Source organism: Thalia democratica, chromosome 2 (assembly GCF_965202585.1).
Source record: "Thalia democratica chromosome 2, ktThaDemo2.hap1.1, whole genome shotgun sequence".
Classification (NCBI taxonomy): domain Eukaryota; kingdom Metazoa; phylum Chordata; class Thaliacea; order Salpida; family Salpidae; genus Thalia; species Thalia democratica.
In genome coordinates, this window is record NC_139166.1 from 26,579,537 (window position 1) to 26,604,763 (window position 25,227).

Consider the following 25,227-nt stretch of genomic DNA (forward strand, 5'->3'; position numbering starts at 1 on the left):
TTATGCAAATAAGGCACAAAGATTAATGGGATATAGATATTTTCCTAATTGGCTATGAATATTTTTTACCTTTTCTACTTAATCCAGGTAAAATATTTATTTAAACAGGTAATAAACTCATCATAAAACTATTTTTGTTTAAGCGGATAATTTTATGATAGTTTTTACTTTAGCCATGAAGACTACAATAGTTGCAAAGTAGTAACAAAAAAAATTACATATTATTAAAAGTTTAATTACAAATTTTCTTCAAATTTTAATCTCTACCTCAAAAATAAATACAAAATACTACTAAAATGATAAATAAAGTCTCTAAAGAATTTAAGCAAAAATATTGTGGTTCAGAATTTCATATTTTGAACTTTGTAAATTTAATTCTTGTAGAAAAGGAAAGCTTTAATAAACTTTAGAGTGCAGTCAGTTTTTCAAGCTTTCCTTTTCTAAAATAATTCAATTTTAGTTTATACTTATAAACCAGGAACACAACTATTAAAGTTTGGACAATTCAAATTCTTAAAAAAAAATTTAAGGGCAACATCTCTAAAAGAAATATGATAAAAAAAGTGTATGTAGGTCTAATTAATACCTACAAACATATTTTATTTTTTTGTTAATTTATAAATCATTTTGGAGATATAGCTTTAATAATTTTTATTATGAAGTAATAAATGAAATTATGTTTTGAAAAATATTTTTTTCCAAAAACTAAATGAGTGTCTGTAAGTATTAGTTTGACCTACATACACTTTTTTGAATTTTTTTGAAAATATATATTACTTTTTGGGTTCTGGCCCTTTGAAACATTTTTTAAGAAATTTGAATGGCGGAATTTGTTTTGTCAGTATTTGAATTGTCATGTAATCTTACAAAACAGGATGTCATTCTTTGAAGCAGAGAAGCATAGACTTTAATCAAAATTTACTTAAAGAATAATAACAGTGTAGTTATATCATAAAAACTAAATAGTTAGTTTTGAATTTTTAGTATTGTAAAACAGAGGAATAAGTGAACTGGGTATGTAAACAATTTTCATATCAACATGTACAGTGTTTTTGAAGTAGGTATTTAAATAAAAACTAGTTTGTGTGTTTGCAAAAAAAAAACTAAGCTTGAGTTTTTCAAAAAAGTTCAAATGAGCCTGAGTCAGTAGGAGTTTTTTAAATATTTTAAACTATCCTGAAAAAAAAAACTGACTAAATAACCAATATAAATTTTGTAAAAAAACTTTGACTCCTGTATTGCCTTAATTTATAATAATTATTAAAAAGTGTGTAATGTGATTGATATATGTATAATAGATAAAATTCTTGAATTTGTAAGATTTGAATAATTTGGTTTGTGAGAACAATTAAAATTTAGCCTCAGTGAAAATTTGAAAATTATACTATATATTACACACTGTTTACTATATAATGTATAACATTTTAAACTTTATATATATTATACTGTTGCTTGATAAAAAGTTGACACTGTAACCAAGACTAGTTAATTTATTTACATAAAAAATATTATGAATATTTTGATATTTTGAGTTTAATATGTTTTGTATCTTAGCCACTTAAATTTCTTTTATATTATGCACCTTTTGGTAGTAATAAGTATTTGAACAATGAATGTCAAAAATTCCAAAGTTTGTTTTTCCTTCACTATTGGTGATTTTAGTTAAATTTTTGAATGTTGAGTGTCAAAAACCCTAAAATGGACTTTTATATTTGCATATTGATCAGTTGTATTCTGTTTTTATAAAAAAATAGTAGTAGAGTAGTGTTTGTGAAATTGTTTTACTGTGCACAGAATTTTGGGTAAGCAACATAATTTTTCTACAATAAAAATGTAATATACCTAATTTAAAAAAATATATTATATGTTTTGGTTTTAAGAAAACCAATAGAGAGATCTCAACTACTGGAGGAGAAATCATGAATTTAATCTTTCAAGAATTTATTTTACAACCTTAGTATTGAATTCTTGAAAGAATAATTTAAAAAATATATACATTAGTTCCAGCCAATTTTAGTTTATAGTTTAATATTACTCTTAAAATGCTAATGTTAAAGTTACTAATTTAAAAGATGAAGTATTTTTTGTTACTAAATGTAAACTTTACTATATGACTTGTAGTGTTTCAAACAAGGTTACTATTACAATTTAATTTTTATTCAATCATTTTAGTTATTTAAAGTTTGGTTAGTAGTTTTTTTTGAGCTTATGGCTCAAATTAATTTTATTTTTCAATTTAATTTTTAAATAAGATTAGGTTGATTTAAGTCAGTTAGTTTTTAATCACTAAGGCCTTATTTTTTGCTTTAATGAGCAGCAACCCTAGTGATGCACAATTATACAGAATATTGTAATTTTTTGATAAGTATTTACTATGTTAAGTATTTTAACAGTTTAAGTTATTTAAATATTTCTCAAGTTTAAGTCTTAATTTTAGTTTTAATTGAATTTTAATTAAATTAAATTTTTCAAATAGATATTAAATTTTTTTAAAGTTAATAATAATAGCTATCATAACATTATGACTGTGGTTGTAGCAGGGTTGCCACAAAACCTGGAATTTGACAATTTAGGCTTAAAAACCTGGAATTTGAGGGAAAAAAAAACTTAAAAAACCTAGAATTTTAACAATTTTAAAATTTTCAGGTGTAAAACTTCAGTTTGACCCAAAAAGTCTATTGTACAAATAAATTTTTTTAGTCATCATCAAAATATTTTTATATTTAAAAACGCATTTAAAGTAGCTTTACAGTATCTTTTTGATGTTTTTATACTATTTAACAAAGTTTATAACTTTAATTTAAAAATAGACCCAAACATGTTTACTTTAAAAACCTGGAAGAAATTTTGTAAACCTGGGGAAAATTTGCCAAAAACACTTGGCAACCCTGTTCTAGGAGGGTTCAACAAATAAACTTGACTGGGTAGACACACATACATGATAATTCAGGCTAGGCTTAAATGTTTGAAAAACACAGGCTAGTTTGAATTTGAAGAAATCAGGTTAGTTTTGATGTTTTTCCTAAATCTCAGGCTAGTTTTTTATGACTTAAAATATTTTTTTTTAATTTCCTTTTTTCCTTTTTTTTGATGTATATAGAAATTTGAACCTTATGATAGTAATAAGTATCATTTTTCAGTTTTTATCTCATATTCACATTTTTAATTTTTTCCATATACTCTAGCCAAGTCAAGGCTAGCTTGATATAACCAAGGCTAGTTTTTAGTCACTCAGGCTGACTTTTTTGACTAAGAGTAGTAACCCCTCCTTTCTTTATGTTTTTTAGTTTCTAAGCTGGATTAACACTAAGTTATATATTTTTGCATGTATTACATAAAAAAAACTAAAACTGACTCTGGCTTTTTTTTTGGCCTAAGAATGAATAATGTTACTATCTATGTTCCTAGCTATCTTATATAAAACAGATTTATTAAATGCTTTCTGCTAAGTAACAATTTCTTTTTCAAAAAATCCCAATTCACCTTTTAAATCAGTTCCAATAATTGTATATCTTTAACCACTTCAAAAACTAAGTAAATTGCAATGTTATCTTGTACTTAGACATTATAATTTATTTAGTTTTTGAAGTGGTTAAAGCTATACATTTATTTGAGCTGATTTAAAAGGTGAATTGGGATTTTTTGAAAAGAAATTGTTACTTAGCAGAAAGCATTTGATAAATCTGTTTTATCTAAGGTAGCTAGGAGTAACAGCTTAGGCAAATAATGAATCAAGTATAATTCTGTTTCTAAATATGCAGTTCTGACAAGTTTTGAATCTTATGATGAGTTGAGTGAATGTTTACTATGTTTAATAATTTCTATATTTCACTATCATTTTCTATACTACAGTATTATTTAATACTTCCTCCTTTTTAACAATTTAGTAATTTTTTATACTTTTCTCCTTATATAAATAAATAAGAAAATAGAGTACAGGTAAAGATTTGTAATTTAGCAGAAGAAAAATCTATAAAATTGTTGGAATAAAAGTTGTAGCTAAGAAAGCTAGGAGTAATTGCTTATGATAGAAGCTTTTTACCTATCAAATATAGTTTTAGTTATATATAAGTTAAACTTTGTTATAAATCTTGTGAAAGCTTGAGCAGGTATGTTAAGCTGAGTTTAGTTAATGTCTACTGTTTGTAGATGCTTACAATTCATTAATAGGTTTAGTATAGTAGTATAAATTTTCTAACTTATATTTTAGTTTTGTCTTCCCCTTATTTGAAATGAAAGAATTTTTTTTACAAAAATTAATATTAGCTCTTATTTCATAGCTTATGAGTATATACTATAAGATAATTTTTATAGGAAATTAAAAAAAAATTGTGATATAAAAAGTTTTGTAAAAAAGAATCTCATACAACCGCATTGAATCAAAAAATTTCAGGGACAATTTCCTTAAAATTTTGAAAAAATTTTTAAAAACCAATCTTCTTCATTTTTAATGCAATTTAAATTAGTAATCTTTTTTTTTGATTAACTTTTTATAAATTTTTTTATTACAAAAATTAAAAAATCTGTTTCCTAGAAGTTCTTAAAAATTTATTAAAGATTACTCTGAAGAAGTTTTAAAACACCTGATTTAAACTGAAGGAGGAGATAGATTTTTAGTGAAATAGTCTACTTTTGCCCTTTTAGTTTGCACCTCCCCTAAAGAACATATTGAGCACTCTAACTTTGATCGCTTATATCTCAAGAGTTATTTTGAGTAATAATAATCTGTAAAAAGTAGCAAGTATTATGTATTTGAAAATTGAAAACAAAGTGTTTTACCACCCCTATGCACTTAATTATTCAATCCCTAGACCAGGGGTCGGCAGGTCAATAAAGGAACATTTTTTATGTGCTCTAAAGAACATATTTAAAGTTTTTTTTTTAATTAGGCGATAGATTGACCTTTAAAGATAATACTAAAACTTAATTTTTGTTTTTTGAGAATATTAAAATGTTAAACTAATAAAAAAAAATTAATGTGGCCAGTGGGTCTTAGTTAGCCCACCCTTGCTCTAGACTTTTTATATTTATACTTTTACCGTTTATCTATATTTGTAAAATAGTTATTTTATAAATATAGTAAAATATATTAATAACTTATAAATACATATATTTATTTTATAATAAATACTGTATTTACAGGGTTGTCATTTTACCTGGAATTCTGAAAAAACCTGGAATTTGACAATTTAGGCAAAAAACATGTAAAAACCTAGAATTTTAACAATTTTCACATGTTCAGTAGTAAAAATTTGATTTTAATCAAAATATCTATTATATAAATAGAAAATATTGTCATAAACAAAAAATTTAAATTTAAAAACATATTTAAAGTAGCTTTACAGTATCTTTTCAATATTTTATTCTTTTTAACATAGTTTCTTACCTTAAACTTAATTTTAAACTAAACATAGACCAAAAAATGTGTACAAAATTTGGAAAACCTGGAAAAATTTGAAAAAATGAGTGGCAACACTGTATTTAGTTTTACACCATAAGATAAAACTTAAAACTATTTTCTCTTTGAACATAAATTGTATATTGTACGATTTAAATTTACTAAATACTGTAACCTGCCACTTATATACACACTTTGAAGACAGCATAAAATTGTGTACCTAAAAAATTTTGGAGTTTAATTACCTACATTTAGCCTAAAACAAACATGTTTTAAGCCACTAAAGTTTACTAATGACTACTAAAGCAAAATCCTCTATAACAGGGGTCGGCAGTTCAAAAAGGAACGTTTTTTATGTGCTTCAAAAAACATATTTAAAGATTTTTTTTTTTGAACAAAAAAGAATTAGGTGATAGATTATCCTTAAAATATAACACTAAATTTTTATTTTTGTTTTTTGAGAATATTAATATATTAAACTCGATAATAAAAAAAATTTAAAGTGGCCCGCGGGCTGCAGTTTGCCGACCTCTGCTCTATAACAAAAACTTTCATGATAATAATAAAACATGTTTGTTTAAGAATATTAGAAGTCTTGAGTATTTATTTAATATATGCATTTATACTAGGTATTTATTAATGTATTTAATTTATAATCAACCTCGTAGTTTATAAAAATAAATTTTAATGTTTTTCCTTCTACCTTCAAAAATTACATTATGGCACACATATTTATGTAATTACAAATTTCAAGTAAATAAATTTTTATGAAAAAATTGATCACGTTTTTAGTAAATTGTGTTTGTTTAAAATAGCTAGTTTTGGGTTATAAGGTGTCTGCTACAAAAAAAAAAGCTACAAAAAGTGCTAAACCCAAACAACAAGCTACACTAACAGACATGTTTTCAAAACCATCTAGCTCTAAATAAATATCAATTGTAATGTTCTTAAAATAAATAAATAAGCTGTAATATGTTAAACATTGTCAATGATATACAACTTTCATGTTTGTGACTTATTTTCTGGTTTCTTTAGTTTTAATTTATTTTTAAATATTATAAGTATGTATTATTACTTTTAAGGTTTTTTCTTTGATTTCAAAGCCAAAAAAAAAGCATTTTGAACACAGAAATTTTTGCTAAAAACTGCCTCTGACACTATGTACTTAGGAAGTGCGTACCTAGGTGGCAGCTTACTTTATGTATAATTTTTATTGAACTGTTACTTAATCTTGCATCTTCATTTAAAAGTTTTGTTATAGAAGATCAAAAAAAATTACTTGAAAAGTAGATACAAATGTTTGATAAAGTACCAACCTTTATATAAATGATTTTTTCACTAGTTAGTTTTTGACAATAAATCTACAATTAAAATTTGATTTCTTAATTTATTAAAAGTATGGTTAGTTAGTTTTTTTAATTTAGATAAAAGTAAAATATTTCGTAGGTATTACAAATAAAATAAAAATGGCAGAAGACTCAGCAGCAGATAAAAATGTTGAAATGTGGAAAATCAAAAAGCTGATCAGAGGCTTGGAAGCAGCAAGAGGGTAAGTTTTTATTCTGAATTAATTGTTTAAATTTTTCTTACTATTTAATTTTGTTATAAATAGTTCAACTATACTTTACTAAATTAAAAAAAAATAGTTGTTTAGTCTTGATTTTTAAGTTTCTGGTGCAGAGTTTTTATAAAATTTAAACAAAAAGTTTTGATGTACATTATTTAGTTAATTTAGTAAGCTTAATTAAAAAAACAGAAATTCCTTATTAGTGGTTTGAGTTAAATTTAAAGTTGTTTTAATTTTTTTTGTTGCAGTTACAATATAAAAAGAATAAATAAGTATCACCTTCCTTGACATAAAGAAAAGATAATTTAAAGTTTTATAAACTTAAATTTCTATAAATACCATAAGTTAAACATATCAAATGCTTGAAAGTTTTCATCAAAGGACCTGGTGTATTTACAACATCTAAAATAAGATTGTTTAAGTTAAAAAATATATAGGGCTAAAATCTGATTTTTTAATCCTTAATACAAGGGTCTGCAATATTGCTCCTACATAACTAACTTTACATTTAAAATAACTGGTTTCTAAAAAAAAATATTTAGTATGGATATAACTCTAATATACCCTTTGAGTGTAAATTTGCATTGAATTAATCTTAAATTTTTTATAGATGTTAATATTTAATTTTACTATTAATTTTAATTAAATATTAGTTAGTGGAAAATATTTTATTTTAATTCAGTGAAATAATAAAAAGGCCATAAGGAGATAGAGGTCCAACATTTTTTTCAAAAATTATTGTTGAACTTAATTGAAAGCTAAAACTAATTTTTATAAAACATCGAAGTTTTAGACATTTGAGATATTTCAGTTTATTAATAGTGAGTCGGATATAAATGTTTAAGATGAAATTTTCTTTTAGAAGTTCTTATAAATTGAATAAATTACTTCAATTCTGTCATTTTTTAATTTTAATAACCTTAACTTTGTATAAATGGTATTTTCACAATGAGAATAAACTATATTATAGTAATTAACATTTAAAAGCATTTTATGACTAAAAGTAGAAAATAATTGCTCTTTAAATTTTATTAAATAAGATGGTTTTGCTCTTAATATTAAAATAATCCATATTACCATTGTTTATTACTCAATTAAGGTAAGGCTGAAAAAGTTAGACAACAATTGCTTAATAACTATAGAAAATAGATTTAAATTAATTAGTCTATTTTATGTATTTTTGGTCGTCCTCTTCAAAAAACTTATTTAATTTGAACTTTCCCATTTTTTAATGTTGTAAAAATTTAACTTATTAAGATTGAAAAAATTGGTAACTAGAAACTGCTAGATAAGTAAATTATTTTTAAATGATATCAACTTATAAAAAATAGCCTTAATTTTCTGTGGCTTTGAATTTTTTTTAACACCCTGTGTGCATGAATCTAGTTTTTTTTATTAATGCTCTTTAGTTAAAGTCTCTGTACAACTAACAATAATATATAATAAACAATCAACAGCGCTGGAACAAGTATGATTTCGTTGATTATCCCTCCTAAAGATCAAATCCCAAGAGTCAACAAAATGTTGACAGAAGAATATGGGACAGCCTCAAACATCAAGTCTAGAGTCAACAAGTTGTCGGTGCTTGGTGCAATTACAAGCGTACAACAAAGGCTAAAGCGTTACAATAGAGGTTTTTTTACGAAATTCATGTTAATGCATTTCATTTTTTTAGCTAACACATAAAAAAGTAATAACTTGAACTTTAGATTGTTTTTTATACTCATTTAAACCTGAATTGCAATTAGAGTTGCCACTTGGATTCTCTGGATTCGTTTGAAAAAAAAATATATAAAAGCATTCAAATAAATTATGGAGTGTAGTCAAATAAAAATACTTGCATTTAAAAAAAATCATTAACTTTAAAGACTTTTTTTTTGTTTTTTATGAATGAACTAAATACTTTTTTTAAATTTAAGTTTAGTAAATAGTATTTATTGGACATTCAGTTTGTTGTTATGTTAGCTTTTATGCTAATTTGCCTTTAATTCTAGATAAGTTGTTAGAATATTGTCCTAAATGAACAATTTAAAATCTTGTACTAGTACACCACCTTATTTAAAACTAAACATTTTTTACTGTAGTTTATTTAAAAAAAATTTACTAAATAACTACAATTTAATATAGTGCCACCCAATGGATTGGTTGTTTATTGTGGAACAATAGTGACAGATGAAGGTAAAGAGAAAAAAGTTAACATCGATTTTGAACCTTTCAAACCAATTAACACCTCATTGTACTTATGTGATAACAAGTTTCATACTGAAGTTAGTGTTTTGTATAATTATTTTCCTTTTGATATATCTAAGATCTAAAAAAAAACTATTTTGTTGAATTTTGTTCTACTGTTCTTTTAACAAACTTTGAAAACTTGAGCTTTTCTAAATTTTATCAAATTTAGTATTTGATGTATTTCTCTTTATTAATTTGTGTACGTTGAATTTTTATTTTAAATTATACATGTTTATATTTTTTGTTTTATTTTCTTAAAATTTGTATAAAAATTAATAAAGTGTTTATATTTTTATTATTTCATCATGAATTTAAAACATAGCATAAAAACAAAATGAACTAAAAGTTTGCATTTTTTGTATTACACAAATACAAGTTTAAAGAATACAAGAAGTATTGCAGTTTTGTTCAAGTTATAACAAATTTATTATTTTAATGTTTACAATTGACTTGATTTATTGGTTAAATTAACTAAATTATTAAAAATATAATATTGTAAATACAGTAACCTCTCGCATCTTTACGCACTCGTGACGTTAGCACTCTCGTTTAGTTACGCATTTTAGAATTCTATACAATTCATAAAATTAAGTTTTTAACTTTTTTTAATATTGCACAAAAAAGGTTTATTGTATATTTTTAAATACTAACTTACCTCTGTTTTTCTTAAGACTTTGTAAATTTATGTTCCTTGAATAATTGATAAACATTTAGTTATACCTCAGTATATCAGAAATTTTGTTAATAATAACAGATAAATTTTTATACTTTTGTTCAAAAGAAGAAATACCATTACTTTATTTTTGTAAAAGGCTATAGAAACAAATTTTAATACAGACACTACACCATTTCTTAGTTGTAAACAAATGCTTAATTTTAAATTGAATTTGCTAAGTAGAATAGAATATAAATGTTAAGTATCAATTTAAGTCACATATAAATAAAGACAAAGATAAAATCTATTTATTATTAAAATAAGTAAAATTTTTCTACAAGTATTATTGTTTAATATAAATTTAATTTTTTTTTTAATATATGTATAGTATTATCTATTGTTTTCATATTTATAAATAAAGTAAACAAATTGTTAAAAGTGGGAAAGTCCCCAGTTTGTTTGAACTAGAAGCAATATCATAAAACAGCCATTATAGTAAGTATATTTGGTACCTCTCGTATCTTTACGCACTTTTTCTGTGGACACAATGTGCGTAAATAAGCGAGAGGTTACTGTAAGTGTATATTGAAATATTAGTTACTCAAATAGCATGTGTCTTACAATATAATATTAGTTTTTGAATATGCTTAAAAAAACTGAAACCAAAAAAGTTTAAAGGCACTACTAGTTATAAAAACTTTTCATAGTTTTTTTGAATTATAAACTTAGACATGAAATCAAAAAAAATATTTTTAATATTATGTTGTAACTGTTTAGATATTTTGGGAGTTTTAAAAGTACATCAGTATTAGCTGACTAGCAATAATTAGACCAAATGTTTACAGGCACTATCTGCCTTGTTGTCAGATGATAACAAGTTCGGCTTCATTATTATGGATGGTAATGGAGCGTTGTTTGGTACATTGACTGGAAACACCAGAGAAGTTTTGCAAAAGTTCACTGTTGATCTACCTAAGAAGCATGGTAAGTTTAATTTTTTTTTTTTGGTAAAAAGTATTTTTAAACTGTAAACCACCTTTTTATTGAACGTTTGAAAATCCATCCTTACATTCAAAAATATTGCTAACATTAACATTTATTGTTAGTTAAAATTTATGTACTCAACTACCAAAAATGACAGAATAAAAAGTATTACATAGTTTCTGATTTTGAATAAAAGAGTTTTTTTTTAGCTATTTTTATTTAGGCCATAATTATACAGATATATGCATATTTTTCTATGTGATGTCTATTGATTTTCTTTTATTTAATAAGTAGCCTTTTTCATATAAAATTACTACCAGGTCGTGGTGGTCAGTCCGCTGTTCGTTTTGCCCGTCTTCGTATGGAGAAACGTCACAATTACGTGAGAAAAGTTGCCGAAACAGCCGTTCAGAACTTTATCACCAACAATCGTCCTAATGTCACTGGTCTCATTTTGGCCGGAAGTGCTGATTTCAAGACTGACCTCGGAAAGTCAGATATGTTTGACGGTGTAAGTTGACAAAACATTAACACATGCTTACTTACTCTCAATTTTTTGGTGATATAGTAATTTATTTTTTTTTTTATAAAGAAGTATTTTTAAGAATCTTAGATAAAGATCTTCAACAGCTTTTTCTCTAAATTGCAATATTAAGTTTTACTTACTAAGTCTTTGTTATCTTGAGTTAAAATATAAGATAACAATTTAGTTTTTTCATTTAATGTATAAACATTTTGTCATATAAATATATTGCTACGTGTAAACATAAAAACAGCGTCTCCATGAGGTTATTATTAAATTTGTTGATATCTCGTATGGCGGAGAGAACGGCTTCACCCAAGCCATCGAACTTTCCTCTGAATGCCTTGCAAATGTGAAGTTCATGCAAGAAAAAAAGCTTATTGGTTTGTAAATTTTTATTTTGTTTCAGTTCTAAATTTGTGTTCTTTGCAAGTGATTTTGCTACTATAGTACACTAAAGAAGTAAGTAGAAAATATGTTGTATGGTTGTAAGCTAAGATATTTTCAAAAAAACTCAAACATTTAAATTATTTTTAGAATTTCTTCAAATATATTTCAAAAGTTTAGAATTTTTCAAATATATTGGTACTAAAAGTATACTTGAACTGCACTACATAAATTCATATGCTTATGTTATTTCAATCTAATAGCTTAAGTTCCCAACTTCAATTTATTATAGCTTAGCACTATAATTTTTAGCTGTTACATGAAACTTACTTAAGTATTTTACGAAACAGGCAGGTATTTCGATGAAATTTCAAGAGATACTGGAAGGTATTGCTTTGGTCATGATGACACGCTGAAAGCGTTAGAAATGGGAGCTGTTGAAACTCTTATTGTTTGGGAAAATCTCGAAATACAACGATATGTCCTTAAAAATCATCAAACAGATGGTACTTTTATATTTAAAATATTTCATGTCAAAGAGTAGAATTCAACGTATTTAAAAAAAAAAAAAAACTAACATTAGTTCTAATTAAAAGGCTTAAAGTAACTTAAACTGATTTTTAAAGAATGCAAAAACTTTAAATACACTTTAAGATGTAACTATTTTTGTTAAAAGTTTTGAATGCAAGCGTATATTGTTAATAAAAATTAAAGTTAAAACTTTGTTCTTAGGTTTTTTAAGCTATGAACTTGAAGTTTTAAGCATATGTTCCTCGCATGATTAAATGTTCACTATGTAATGATAAGAAATTTTTAAGTTTGCATTTCTTAAATTAACAAATATTTATTAAAATCTAAATTTGTTTAAAATAAGCTAACAAAACAAGTGATTGTTTTTATTATGCTCATATAAAAATAAATAATATTAGATAACTTCTAGATATTAGTGTCATATAGTACTATTTTTATTTTATTTTTTTATTCAGAGGAAGTAATAAGGTACCTTAAACCTGGCGAAACAAAGAACTTCGTTGATGCTAAGGTAAGATAAAAGCAAGTTATATGTAAAACTTTTCACCAACATTTAATAGTACATTTGAAGTAATTTAAGTACATTTTTCTAGTCTAAAACTAAATGTGATTTATTATTATCATTTCAAATTGAGGATGAACATTAATTTTTAAGCTATAGTTATGAAACTTGATAACATGTAAAAAAAACCCGCTGTTAGAATAAATATAATGCTTCCATTTTCAAACAGACTCAAGTTGAAATGGAGCTTGTGAGCAGTGAGGCATTACTCGAGTGGTTTGCAAATCACTACAAGGATTTCGGTGCAACATTGGAAATTGTAACTGATAGGAGTCAGGAAGGTAATCAGTTCGTCAAAGGCTTTGGAGGAATTGGAGGTTTGATTTTAAAGTCGAAAATTAAGTTTTAAAAAAATACACATAAATATTAAAAAAAAAAAAAAAAAATATATAACGAAAGCAAAATTATTTCGAATTAAAAAAAATAATTTTTTAGGATTTCTGAGGTATCAGGTTCCTTTCGAGCAGATGGATTATGGTGAAGACAGCGACTTTGATGACGACGACGAGTATTGACAATCATCGGCGGTTTCCGCAGGAAATTGCCTTCGTTCAGCAACTAACGACAAAATGGCGTCGAGCGCTAACGGCTCCGCCTCGCGCCAAGGTTAAGAAGTTGAAAGAGGATAAATTTTCGGGATAATTTTGTTGCAGTTATTTAGTAGAAATGTAAACTCGAATTAAGTTTCGAGTTTCAGAATATTGTTGCGTTTTGATTAGGCAATTTATTTATCTGTGATAGCTGCAATAAATGATTTATATTATGATAGTTTTCTTATTTAATAAACCTAATAAGTTCTTAATTAAAATAAAATATGTTAAAGAAAATTGTAGCAACCGTATAGTAATTTAAGTCGTTAGCCGTTAAGTCAATTTGAGTAATAGTTTAAATAACTTCTTTAGTCTGTGGGCTAGATGTGGTAGTCTTATGAACATAATAAGCTATAGTAAAAGCAGAATTTTGCACAGCGTCGTACTTTATTAAATTAACTTAAACTGATTTTTTAAAGAATATATTTCAAGGAAAAAAACATAAAATTAGCATCACAACTTATGATTAAAAATTTCACTCATATTAGTAAACATTTTTAATGTATTTGTTTTAAAGTTAATTCAGGGTTGCTAAAAAACCCGGAACTTAACAATTTAGGCAAAAAAATTAAGAAAAACCTGGAATTTTAGTAATTTAAAAAAAAACCTGGAATTTTGAACAAAAATCACCAAAAAACCTTGAATTTTGAACGAAAAACCTGGAATTTTAAACAAAAGTCACTAAAAAACCTGAAAATTTAAGCAACTTTTACATGTTTAGTAGTAAAATTTCGATTTGACACAAAAAATCTATTGTATAGATAATTTTTTTTTATCTTCCTCAAAAATTTTTATATAAAGATTACACATTTAAAAAAGCTTCAAGATATATTTTCAATGTCGTTATACTATTTAACACACTTATCTACCTTAAACTTAGTTTTAAACTAAAAATAGACCTTAAAATTTGTAATTTTAAATACTTGGAAAATTTTTTTTAAACCTGGTATAAAATCTGAAAAACGTTTCGCAACCCTGCTCAATTGTTTTGTTTAATATTTTATAACATAAATATAATCGAAATTCTTATAAAATTGTTATACGTGCCGTGTCCGGCCTGTGAGCCATATATTGCCTATCCTAGAGCAGTATTTGTCTGCCTGTTGAAAATAGATTCAAAAACTGTTTAGTAGCAAAGCAAAGTTATGTTTGTAACTAGTGTGAAGTATGCTACTAAACAGTATATAATAAAAAAGCTAGAAACTAGCATTAAAAAGCAAAATTATCTATTATCTCGAGTTTTCCAAAAAAAATTTTTTATTGATTTTAGCAAGTATATAAATAATAAATTGTTTCATTAAGGTTTCTCATAATTGAATATTATTAATATCGAATATTATTTTCGAATTAGTTATCTACTGGATCCAGATAACCCGGATTCTAATTTTATGGATCACTATTTCGAATACATTCTCAAAATTTTATTAAACTTGACATTAAGTTGATATTAATCAAGTGTTTAGGATTCTATAATTCTTATAACGCAGGGTAAAATTAAAAATAATTTTATAAATGCAATAATATAATTACTACAAATTACACGAGAAAAACTTTAGTTTGATTAATGCTTCATAAACTTAGTAATTTTTTTTTTCAGTTTTGAATTTTTCTATGAGGGTTATGTTTTACTGAAATTCATCGTCACACCAAACTCATTGTCAGCTGAAACAATGATAATAATCACTTTTTTGTTGATATTACTGATTGTTTTGTATTTGCAAGTTACTCTTACTGAGATGGGGAGAAAATATTTTTTAACATTAATGATTGAACTAGTGTACATTTAATAAGCAAAATTATCCTTCCCCATTAGTTTGGTATTCTGTTCGTTCATATGCCTAAACAAATATACCATGAATGTCAAATGTAAAAACCAAACTTTGTAGGAAAATTGAGAAAACTTTTTCATTTTTAAAAGTTGCCGAGTTTTCGATTTTAGCCTCAAACGCATCTTAAAACTTTGTTAAACTTAAAGTTGAGCAGTTTGACTGAAAATAATTGTCAATTAATTGATGGGAAATAATAAATAACTACCTTTCTTAATATTTATATAAACAACTCTTTATTTATTCGGATAACATGCCATTTTTGATTCGTTTATTGTTTACGAATGTCATTGATATGGTAGATTGACAGTTACTTAGAATTTTTGGGTATTTATGAACGTATTAAGATGTGTGAATGCATTTGTTTGTGTATTAATATTCAAATCACAAAGTTTTTAAGTCTATATTGTACTTCCTTGTACATTTAAAACCTACATCGTATAATTAGTTATTAATTTTTGATAAATAACGGTTTATTAAGACATAGGTTATTCTTTTATTAGTTTGTGTCTATCCAAAAAATATAAATTCCTGATAAAAAAATTGTGAAAATATTTAGATTTTTCTAGAAATTAACTTTTTTTTTAACTGGTGAATTAAGTTTTTGTGTAGTTATAAGCGATATTAATTTTTGTTTTATAGATTTTATTTATATTTTATAACTATTAAACTCCGAAAAGTATCCGACGGCTGGTTTAAAAAAAGGAAGTTTTAAATATACTAAATTATTTTAACTATAAAAAAATAATTTAGTCTTTTAACCTTCTTCTTCTTCTCAATCATCTTTAACTGAACCTGTATCTTTTAATCTCGATAAATTAAATATTTTTAACACCTTTTAGTTCTTTTGTGTATAATTTAGGTATACAGTAACCTCTCGCATCTTTACGCACTCGTGACGTTACGCACTCTCGTTTAGTTACGCATATTAGAGTTCTAAAAAAAACAAAAAATATAGATATTAGTTTTTTTTTAATATTCAAAAACACAAGGGATAATTTTTAATGAAATTAATATTTTGCATATTTAGCTTGTGCCTTCCATAAAAAGCCTATTGTACTCTATGGCTTTGACTTTTATAGCTTAGGTGTCTTAACACTCCTCCTTTTATACCTTAAAATAAATAAAAGTTTTCAATTCCTCAAATTCTTATGGCATGAGTTTTCATTCCTACTCAAAAAATCCATTAATATATTTTTAATACAATGCAAGACAAGTTTATCCTTATGTGGGCAAAGGTCAAATTTAAAAAAGTTGTAGTAACATAAACAATTTTTATTGAATATTTTTCTTATATTTTTTTTCTAAAGAATAAATCTATTACAGCACTAAATGCATACTTTTGTATAAGGCAATAGAAAAAAAAATTATATAGACACCATACCATTTCGTAATTGTAAAGAAATACTTAATTATAAATTTATTTTGCTAATTAGAATAGAAATTAAATGCTAAGTGTCAAATAAGTTACATTTAAATAAAGATAAAGAAAAAACATACTTATCATTAAAATTAATAACTTTTTTCTACAAGTAACATTATTTTATATAAGTTAAAAGTTTCTTTTTATATATGTATAGTTTTATATATTTTTTTATATTTATAAATAAAGTAAACAAATCGTTAAAAGTGGGAAAGTCCCAGTCTGCTTTTAACTAGAAGCATTTTCAAAAAACAGCCATTTTAGTTTGTATATTTGGTACCTCTCGTATCTTTACGATCTTTCGTATCTTTACGCATTTTTTCTGTGGACACGATGTGCGTAAATAAGCGAGAGGTTACTGTACTATCAAAATCCACCCACGTTCAAAATCTACCCGATAAAAATATACCCGCGTTCAAATCCATTCAATTTTTTTCTTTATTTATAAGTTTATTTTATATATTTTTTAAATTTAATTTTTATTTATTTTTCACTATCACTGTTACCCCTAACCCTTACCCTCGATTGGTAAGCGAAGCGGTTCTCGAATTTAACCGGGTGGATTTTGAACGTGTCCCATAATCTAATATATTTATACCCAAAAACAAAAGAAAATTGTGTGTTTTTAGTATTTAAATTTACTATAACATAAAATCAGTTATGCTTTTATAAGCCTTTTCAAAAATATTTATTTACTTTAATACTACCCCTGTACGTTTTTATTAAACTGTCCATAATGTACAACTTTCATTATAAACTATATAGAAGACACAAAGACTGTAAAACATCTAACTATGTGCTATAAAGGTAAACTTTATGATAAAAGTACAGTAATGTAGGTTTAAAAAAATTAAGTAAAATAAGAGTATGAATCAGTAGCTTAATACGGTATACATACTTACAATTCCCACCCGCGCACAATTCTAACCGATATTTTTTTCTTTATTTTTGTTTTTTTGTTCTTTTATATATATATGTATATATTTTTTTACTATCACTGTTAACCACTATTCTTGGTAGCTAAGCGGTTCTCGGATTTGATTGGGTGGGAGTTGATCACGGGTTGGAACTTAACGGTTCCCGCTTGATACAGTTTTTCACTAACACCATCTTATAGGCAAAAAACTTAATAATTTTCTCTAGAAATTTGCTTTTTTGTTATAGATTTGCCTAGTATTTTTCCTAAAACTTACTGGAACCCCAACTGTGGTTTTCTTTAAAATTTGTCAATCCATTATCAATATTGGCAGAAATGGGTCTAAGAAAGAATGTTTAAATTTTTTATATATTTTATAAGTTTATTACTAACTTTTTTCATCTATATGTAATTACCATAGTTACCACAATATCAGGTAACTTAGGCTAACAAGAACATATAAAGTTCAAATGAACTGTTGTTTGTGTTCATAAATATCGCTTTTTATATTTATATTTAAATCTTTAGGTATGTAAATAATAATACCACTGTTAATTTTTTTCGTTTATATAACATTTATATTACCTTTTAAACATTCTTAAAACCTATGTTTGATTTGCTTATTTAAATTCCACTGTTTGTTACTTTCGACATATATATGATCTGTAATTTTGGAGTCAAATATCTTCGATATTAGATTTGATATACAATTTGTAAGTTCATAACTTTTTTCTGGTTTCTATATTTTTTTCATTATTTAAATTTAATGCAGTATAATTATTTTATAATGTAATACTAATTTATTACTACTTTTAGGATATTTTTAAAATTTCTAGGTAAAAAAAAGAAGAATTTTGAAAACAGCATTTTTCATCAAACAAATACGTACTCAACCGGCAGTGCGTACCTAAACGGTAGGTTACTGTATTACTGCATTGCGTACAAAAAATAAAGTTTTAGGATGTTTGAAGAGCACAGTTTTAAATACAGATTACTAATAGTTGTTTTTCACTTTGTCTCAAGCTAACAAGTACATCAAATAAACTATTTCTTGTTTATTAAATTTAAATTTTATCAACTTTTTTGATATATTTTGTTATTGAACAAAAAAAGGCGCCCAAAATAGCTTTAAGACCTGCTGTGCAAAAAAATATTTTGGTTATCAAGTCAAACATTAGGATAAAGTTTAATGTCATGTTAAGGACAATAAATGATTAGTGATAAACAAAATACGGTCTCGGGTAGTAACTTTTTTGATGATGAAATTATTTACTAAGCAATTAAACTAAAAAATTCTCCAATAAATTTTTTTATAAGTATAATATAAATTAAATTGTGGTGCTTATTTAATGTTTATGTTTTTATAAATTTACACCAGAAAAATTCAAATTTTTGATTTCAAACTCAAATTTCAGAATTGGCCTAACATTAAGAGCATATAAGGTTGTACCTTTTTTTTTTGAAACTATGGTAGTACTTATAAACAGGTTTATTTTAAGATTTTTATTTTTTAATTCTATTTTTAAAAATAATTACAACAGCTCAGCTTGTTTTTTTATATTTCAACTTAATTTTAGTTTGTGTAAGTATTTACGTTTAACTTAAGTAAACTAAAGTTTTATAGTAAATTTTTACAACTGAAATAACAACACAACAAAACATTGTTTATTAAAGATTTTTACTGAGTTACAAAACAAACTTAAAAAAACTTCAATTTAAATAGTTTTGATGTAGTTATATCTTAAAATATTTCAAGGTACTGTGTGCTATGTTTCAATCTAAAAAAGGTAATTTTGATACAGTCATAAAGAAACCAATAATTTGATAGACCTTTAGTTAGAAAAAATGTATATAATTCACTTGTTAAACCAGTCTATGTGTTTATACATTATACTTTCTACTAATATATAAGAATTAAAAACAAAAAACCGTTATGTTCACAAAATTATCTTGAAATAATTTAGGACCATTTAAATAACTTTTTATTGTAACAAGACTTTCAATAAAAGCTTGAATGACCTGAAAATTTTATTTGAAAACATTTTTTTTTTAAATATAGTAACTAAAATTAAAATTCGTTGAAAAATCTAAAATATCATGTCATATGTTAAGGAAATTTTTATTTGCTACCTCTACCACTTTTATAGGTTGTTCTTTAAAGATAATAAAATCTCTGTATAAAAATATAACTTTTCTGCCATCTAATTTTAGTTGATGACTTCTTATTAGACCATACTTTCTTACTAAAATAACATTATGAGACAACCTAGATTCAAAATATAAAGCTGTTTGTAATCAAAATATATTGCTAATAACTTATTGGTTTACTGATTATGTAATCAATTAAAATGTACATACTTTAACTTTACGTACATTTTACGAAAACATTCTAATACTTTATTTTGCTTCTTTTTTTATCTAATAGACCTGCGTAATTGATCTTATGTTTTTTGACATAACTATTTAAACTTTAACTAAAAAAACTTAACCGTCTGTTTAGAACTTCAAAATTTAATTTTTTGTTATATTTTTAATAAGTAACAGCCATGTGATTTCGATATTGAAAAATCAAACCGTGTTTTTTATTAGGTAAGTTTTAATGTTAAAACGTTTTAAAGGGTTTTTTTTTGTTCTTTATATGTAACTTATTTTTTAATTATCGTTTTATAAATATAACTCATCATCATTGTTATGAAATGAATTAGCTGTTATAAAATTTTATACTATTCTTAAAACAACATTTACTTATTGCTGTTATTTGTAAGAAAACAAGTAAAATTCTTATTAAATTTTTACTAATTTAGTTTAAATAAACTTAACTTATCTTTTCATATACGCTAAAGCAGTGCTTCTGAACCTTTTTTTAGTGGCGGAACCCTTTTCCAGAGTTCAACTTTTCCGCGGAACCCCTAATTTTTATTTTACATAAAATGTTTAATTAAATAAATGTTCCTTTTTAAATTTCGAAACGCTTCGCGGAACCCCTGAGAGGCGTCGCGGAACCCTAGGGTTCCGCGGAACCCCATTTCAGAAGCACTGCGCTAAAGGGCATAACTTTAGTTAATAACTTTTTAAAAATAGGATTTTTACATATGATCATCTAGTTCTTTTCCAAATATAAAAAAGCTTTAGTTTTCCTCATTTATACAAGTAAACAATCGTTGTTGGTTAATTAAGATGTTAAATGATACTTAATTGAAATTTAACCAAAAATTAAGTATTGCGGCTATGTTTCGTATGTAAAAAGTTTAAAATTTAAAGTATAACTTAATTAAATTTTGATAGTAAATATATATTTTACTAGAATTTTATATGAAGTTAAGTTATAAAAAAAACAATTTTTCAACAATTTTGTAAACTAGTTTTTAAAACACAATATTGTAAGAGCTTACTAAAGCATCATGATTTTTAAAATTCATAATCTTTTTGACCGAAATACACAAAAAAAAATTTGAACTTTACTAGTGCTTAACATCAGATATTATACTTAAGTATTACTAAGTACTAAAGTTTATGAGTAAGACACTCTATATATTTCCTAGCTATTCCAATTCGTTACATAAAGACTCACATTTAAAAAAATACGGTTAAAAGAATCTAGTTTTTTTTAGTATTCAATATTAGGATTGTGTTAAATATAAGTGTACTATTTTGTTCTTTTTTAGTATATAAATCCTAACAAACAAACTTGATATGTATTTTTTTTTATAAATTGGAAATCTAAAATAAAACGTTAGTAGTTATTATAACTTAAGTTGTTCTAAAAGCATTTTTAATTTTTAGATAATATGAAAGTACAGAATTTTCATAAAAACTGTTATTCTAATCCTTTATCAAAGTTTTTGTATTTTTGTTTTGATTTCTATTTAAATAAAAAATCTTTATAAAAATCAAAAACAAATATAAGTTACAAACGTTGTTGTACTAACTAATAAACCAGGGGCGTGTGGTTTCAGTGGGAATCACAGTTCTTTTGTTCAATGATAGGTATTTTCTGTGACTACTTGTAATGTTGCACTTTGGAGATTGATACAACTGTCTACTATTATGTTATAGCATTTTTTTATTATAGTTTAGATAAAAGTATGTTTAAAAAAATATTTATTATGCTGTTATTCAAAATTTAACAAGTTTATAGTTATTTGTTTGCTAATAGAGATCCTAGTCAAGCAAGTCTAGCAAGCTCACTGGTATATATAATAAAAATTTTCACAGTACTCTTTTTTTTCTAAACTAACATATGTTTCTATGCGTTAAAAGTTAATACACTTTAACGGACCTCTGTAAAAGAAATACTGCAAGGAAAGAATAGAAGTTAGAACTGATGTGTATAAGTGTTTACTAAACTTTATAATTACTTTATAATAATTTAGATTTAATTACTACAATAGTATATAGTTTTATAACAGTCGGATTTAACATCATATATTGTACCACAAGCGTTAACTTAGCTCGATTAGCATTTTTGGCAATTTTTAAAGCAGACTTAACTTATCAGCAAAATATTGTGATTACAAATAGCTTTATTAATTAAATCTAGTTTGTCTCAAAGTGTTATTTTAGTAAGATAATATGGTTTAATAAAAATCATCAACTAAAGTTAGATGGCAGAAAAGTTATATTTTTATACAGAATTTTTTTAATCTTTGAAGCACAACCAATAAAAGTGGTAGAGGTACCAAATAAAAATTTCCTTAACACATGACATAATATTTTAGATTTTTCAACAAATTTATATTTTAGTTACTATAATAAAAAAAAATAATGTTTTAAAAAATTTTTAGGTCATTCAAGCTTTTATTGAAAATCTTGTTACAATAAAAAGTTATTTAAATGGTCCTGATTTGTTTTAAGATAAGTGTATTACATGTTTTTTGTTTTCAGAAAACAAATAGAGAGATCTCAACTACAGGAGGAGAAATAATGAGTTTATCCTTTCAAGAATTTATTTTATAAACTAAGTATTGATCAAAGACCTCGTCAGTGCTTAAATAAATCTTAAAAGGTATGTGACAGTCATGGAAAATAGCACAAAAACAATTAAATTAAAATAAAAACAATTTTTATTCAAAATTTTTACTTAAAATATTTGTACTTATAAAAATAAATTCAATTAAGATAATTGTGTGAACATAACGATTTTTTTAATCCTTATATATTAATAGAAGTATAATGTATAAACACATAGATTAGTTTAACAAGTGAATTATATACTTTTTTTTCTAATTAAAGATCAATCCAATTATTGACTTCTTTATAATTGTAATAAAATTACCTTTGTTAGATTGAAACGTAACACACAGTAACTTGAAATATAAGATATAATTATATCAGTACAATTTAAATTGAAGTTTTTTTAAAGTTTGTTCTGTAATACAGTAAAAACTCTCAATAAATAATTGTTTGTTACTTCAGTTGTAACAATTTACTATAAAACTTTAGTTTACTTAAGTTAAACGTTAATACTTACATAATTAAAATTATGCTAAAAAAAAACAAGTTGAGCTGTTGTAATAATTTTTTGAACTACAAAAATAGAATAAAAGTTTCAAAATAAGTTCTTCAAAAGTACTTATGTAGCTTCAAAAAAAAATTGGTATAAGCTTAAATACTCATAAAGTTAAGCAAATTCTGAAGTTTTAATCTTGTTTTCTTAATTATTATGATTGGTAACAACACTTTTGCAAGTCTTACTTTTGCTATTTTTCGTAACAATTACACTTTGTATAGCAATAGAAGTTTTAAACATTAAATGAATTTAAGAAACTTAAGTATTTTTTTTCAATTCGTGATTTTTTATACTCAGCTACTTGAATATATTGCTAAGATGTATATAAACATTAAAAAAAAAGCTAACTAGTTTTGTATTTAGTTTTACTAAATGAATATCTTCCTTACTTTTGATTAAAATACTGTTTTAAATTTTTTAGTTCATATAAGCACTTATTTAACATCTTACTCAATAATTATAAAACAAAGCAAAATACTTTTTAGCTATACTTAAAGTGATTTTGAGATAAATTATGAAAATGAACATAGATCATTTGTCAAACATAAAAAGACTTCTTGATTTGTGAGTGATGAGTGTGAAAAAACGCAAAGCGAAAATGTATCACTCCAAGTTCAAAATAAAGACCTTAAAGCGCAAAATGAAAAATATAAAGTAGTATGCACGGCAGTTGTTGACGATATTTCGAATGAACTAATAGGTACAGAATATGCAGAAGTTATAACAAAAGTTAAACCATTAAAGAATGTTTTAGTTGAAGGCCAACAACTCAAGCTTATTCTTAAAGATTGCCAGAAAGAAGATAAAAACATTGTAGAAGAAAACAGTGGAGTGACTGCCTCAAAGCCCGAAGTTGAGTTCACTCAAGAGTTTATTTACGCTCAAGAAACATTGCTAGAGAAACCTCCAGTTGAACAATATCCAAAGGTGAAGGGCGGTGCTACATTTCCGGGAAAAGAGGGATCTGTTCAAACTCAAAAAAGAAAAACCGAAGACTTCTCAAAGAACGAAGCTTCTAAACGAATGAAGCCAAGCGTGAACGAGAACGGTGGAGTGACAGCGTCAAATGCCGAAACTGATGCCAATCAAAACTTGGTACTCCAAGAAAACCAAAATAAAGTTCTGAGGAGAAGCTCAAGAATAAAGAATAAAACGAAAAATGCTAAAGACAAAAATCCAAAACCTTCACCAAATGTTTTACCACTTAAAAACAATGAAAATTTTTTTTCAAAAGATTCTCAAGACAAAATTGTAGAAAGTGGATATAGAAAAATCTCCAGAGATCATTTGTCAAAAGTAAAAAGTTTTCTTAGCTCGGTAAAGGCTGATTGTGAAAAAATGCAAAGCGAAAACGTATCACTCCAAGGTCAAGTTGAAAACCTTAAAGGTGAAAAAAGCTCTTTACAAAAGCATGCAACAACAGATTGTGAAGCCTCAGGTAAAGAAGTTACACAACAAAAAAGTTGTGTTATATTCTAAAAAGAAGGGTTCCTGCTCCTGCTCTAAAATTAGAACGGAAAATTCCAGTTGAAATATTTTAAATAAATTAGAACGAGTATACTCCATCAGCTTCATGTTAAACTTTATTCCTTAAATTTTGCAAACTAGTTTCTATAAATAAATTCTATATGCCGCTTACCTTGCATAAGCTTTAAGATGAATTTTTTGTAAATAATGTGCCTTGCTGTCATGGTTTTCTTCCGAGCGATATATAAAATCTTATGTTAAACTGTATTTGTTTTACAATTTCTTTGTTTACCGTTTAAGTTGAGTTTTTTGAATCATAGTTGAAAGTTTATTCAAGGTAGTATTAATAAAATAATCAAAAATAACTTTTTTTTTTTGGATAGATTAGATTACAAAACAACAATAAAAAATTTGTTTAAAAATATATTGTGTCTATATTTTAGGCACTTTAGGTATAGGTTTTAACATAAAATGATTTTATCCCAATTTCATAAATGGTTTGTGGCAAGTGATGCTGACTAGAACTTTTCTATCAAAATAGTAAAACTAGAAAATATAAACAACGTTAAATCATAGTGTTTTAGTCCCAATAATATTTTCAAAATATATTATTAAAAACTATAAAACAGAGCACTCTAATATTTTTTAATCCAAAAT

The 25,227-nt window shown here is 25.0% G+C and overlaps 1 protein-coding gene across 1 annotated transcript; it reads left to right on the forward strand.

Annotated features, from left to right (window-relative positions):
- The first annotated feature begins 6,838 nt into the window (after window positions 1-6,838).
- LOC145829885 (eukaryotic peptide chain release factor subunit 1-like) lies at window positions 6,839-13,554 on the forward strand. Its single transcript, XM_082937760.1, has 10 exons — window positions 6,839-6,947; window positions 8,423-8,598; window positions 9,093-9,232; window positions 10,698-10,836; window positions 11,157-11,347; window positions 11,613-11,742; window positions 12,097-12,252; window positions 12,733-12,788; window positions 13,009-13,156; window positions 13,275-13,554. The coding sequence occupies exons 1-10, from the start codon at window positions 6,865-6,867 to the stop codon at window positions 13,352-13,354; spliced, it is 1,299 nt and encodes a 432-aa protein (XP_082793886.1). The 5' UTR covers window positions 6,839-6,864; the 3' UTR covers window positions 13,355-13,554.
- Window positions 13,555-25,227: the final 11,673 nt, after the last annotated feature.

Coding starts and splice junctions, on each gene's coding strand:
- LOC145829885 (XM_082937760.1), top strand. CDS start 6,865: ATGGCAGAAGACTCAGCAGCAGATAAAAATGTTGAAATGTGGAAAATC. Junction 6,948..8,422: donor GGCTTGGAAGCAGCAAGAGG/GTAAGTTTTTAT, acceptor AACAATCAACAG/CGCTGGAACAAGTATGATTT. Junction 11,743..12,096: donor GCAAGAAAAAAAGCTTATTG/GTTTGTAAATTT, acceptor TTTACGAAACAG/GCAGGTATTTCGATGAAATT.